General features: G+C 45.0%; 1 protein-coding gene across 1 annotated transcript in view; it reads left to right on the top strand.

Annotated features, from left to right (window-relative positions):
- Positions 1 to 1969: 1969 nt before the first annotated feature.
- Positions 1970 to 2285, top strand: part of frg1 (FSHD region gene 1) — a 7094-nt gene continuing 6778 nt past the window's right edge. The window contains exon 1 of the mRNA XM_060864666.1: positions 1970 to 2120. Within this exon, the coding sequence (XP_060720649.1) occupies positions 2059 to 2120 (62 nt within the window). The 5' untranslated portion in view covers positions 1970 to 2058. The remainder of the gene's footprint in view (positions 2121 to 2285) is intronic.

Here is a 2285-nt window from a genome sequence, read left to right on the forward strand (position 1 = left end):
CATGCACGCTAGGCCACAGGTGACTAGCACAGACATCTGAACAGTGGCGTTAACTATAAAAAGTCTTTATCACACTCATAATATTCCATTTATTTGCATCTTTTTCTGTCTCACACTCGAGTCTCACACACCTCAGTTTCAGAGGTAATGAAGCCAACAGACTGCTGAAGCTCTTAAACACACACACGCACACACACGCACACACACGCACACACACGCACAAACACACATACACCCACACGTGCACACACACACACACATGCACACAGACACACACATACACACACGTGCACACCCACCCACCCACACACGTACACACACACACATGCACACACATACACACGCATGCACACCCACACACATGCACACACACACACACCCACACACACACGTGCACACACACACACATAAACACACACGCACACCCACACGTGCACACACGTACATAGACACACGCACACACAAACACACACACATGCACTCACACACACGTGCACACACATGCACACACAAACACACACATGCACTCACATACACATGCACACACAGACATACACACACTCAGACATACACACGCACGCACAGACACATACACACACATGCACACACACACGCACACACACCCAGATAAAACTAGATTCATATTCCTAAACACTTTTGTAACATTTACATATTTACAGCACAAATCAGAGCTACCTGAGACGTACACTGTATAATCATTAGGGTACTTCGAATAAGCAATTAAACATAAAACTCCGCCCACCAGCCACACCTCTGCCAATATAGAGACAAATACTCATACACACACACTTCATATGAGTGTTTGAAAGTCAATTCAGAGTGACCTTCTAAGCGAGTGTCAAACTCATGGACAAACGGAGCGCGACAGCCACGAGACGGAAGCAGGCCAAATGAAGATGTATTACATTTTTCTAGCAAAGCGATGACCTAGATGTTCAGACGGATGAATTTGTCCTGTCACCGTCTCTCTCTATCTCTCTCATGTCTGTCACAGCCTCTGACACGCATAAAAGCTTTTCATGGCGTCCGCTGGAGCGCGTCGGCTCACAGAGGAGGTTAGCCATTTTAAAGGTCGACTCGCGAGCACGTTTGTCTCGCTTTGTTTCACTGCCGTGGTGATTTACGGTGCTATGAGAAGCTGATCAGATGGATTTTTTTTGTGGCTGGTGTGAGATGCAGATGATGCTGTTAAAGGGAACAGGAAAAGTCCAAACTGAAACATGTTCATGTTGAAATGTTTGTGATGTGTTAAGTGATCGTTTCATGGCATTCAGAAGCTGCGGTAAACAAATCTATGGGTCAAACCTCACCTTTAATTTTTTAAATAATTAGGTGCCTATATGAGGGGGGCACGGTGGCTTAGTGGTTAGCACGTTCGCCTCACACCTCCAGGGTTGGGGGTTTGATTCCCACCTCCACCTTGTGTGTGTGGAGTTTGCATGTTCTCCCCGTACCTCGGGGGTTTCCTCCGGGTACTCCGGTTTCCTCCCCCGGTCCAAAGACATGCATGGTAGGTTGATTGGCATCTCTGGAAAATTGTCCGTAGTGTGTGATTGTGTGAGTGAATGAGAGTGTGTGTGTGTGTGCCCTGTGATGGGTTGGCACTCCGTCCAGGGTGTATCCTGCCTTGATGCCCGATGACGCCTGAGATAGGCACAGGCTCCCCGTGACCCGAGGTAGTTCGGATAAGCGGTAGAAGATGAGTGAGTGAGTGATTGAGGTGCCTATATGGTATGAGATAAATTAAGTTTAAGATAAATTAATTTCCTCTGAAGTAACACACATAAAGATCTTTTAAAATAATGCTAAAAATTATGTTTGTTTGTTTTTTAATTGTCATTTATTGAATGTATTTGGAAAAAAAAATCTAATTTTTTCTTTTTGTGTAATTTTCTCGTACAAACGCTAGATGGCAGAATAAAAGAAACAAAGATCACGAATCGTTAGACTCGGTACCTTATCGACCACCGTAGACCGGAAGTACTTTTCAGATGCGTAGTAGAGTTGCTAGGTAGTTAGCACGGGATTTACTGTAACATGGCCGCGTATTCCAGCGTAAAATCAACCAAACTCGTGCTTAAAGGTCTAAAGAATAAAGGGTGAGTTTATTTATCTGTTCGTATTTAGTCCCGGCGCCATAAACAGTTTGTTTTAGCGTTTAGCGTCCAAATCTAGTGCTGCTCCCTACGTAGGGACACTAGGTAGGGTTTAAAGTCTCGGGTGTGACGTCATAATTAGGGGACTTTACGGCTGATGACATGCGA

This window comes from Tachysurus vachellii, chromosome 2, assembly GCF_030014155.1.
Source record: "Tachysurus vachellii isolate PV-2020 chromosome 2, HZAU_Pvac_v1, whole genome shotgun sequence".
Lineage (NCBI taxonomy): Eukaryota > Metazoa > Chordata > Actinopteri > Siluriformes > Bagridae > Tachysurus > Tachysurus vachellii.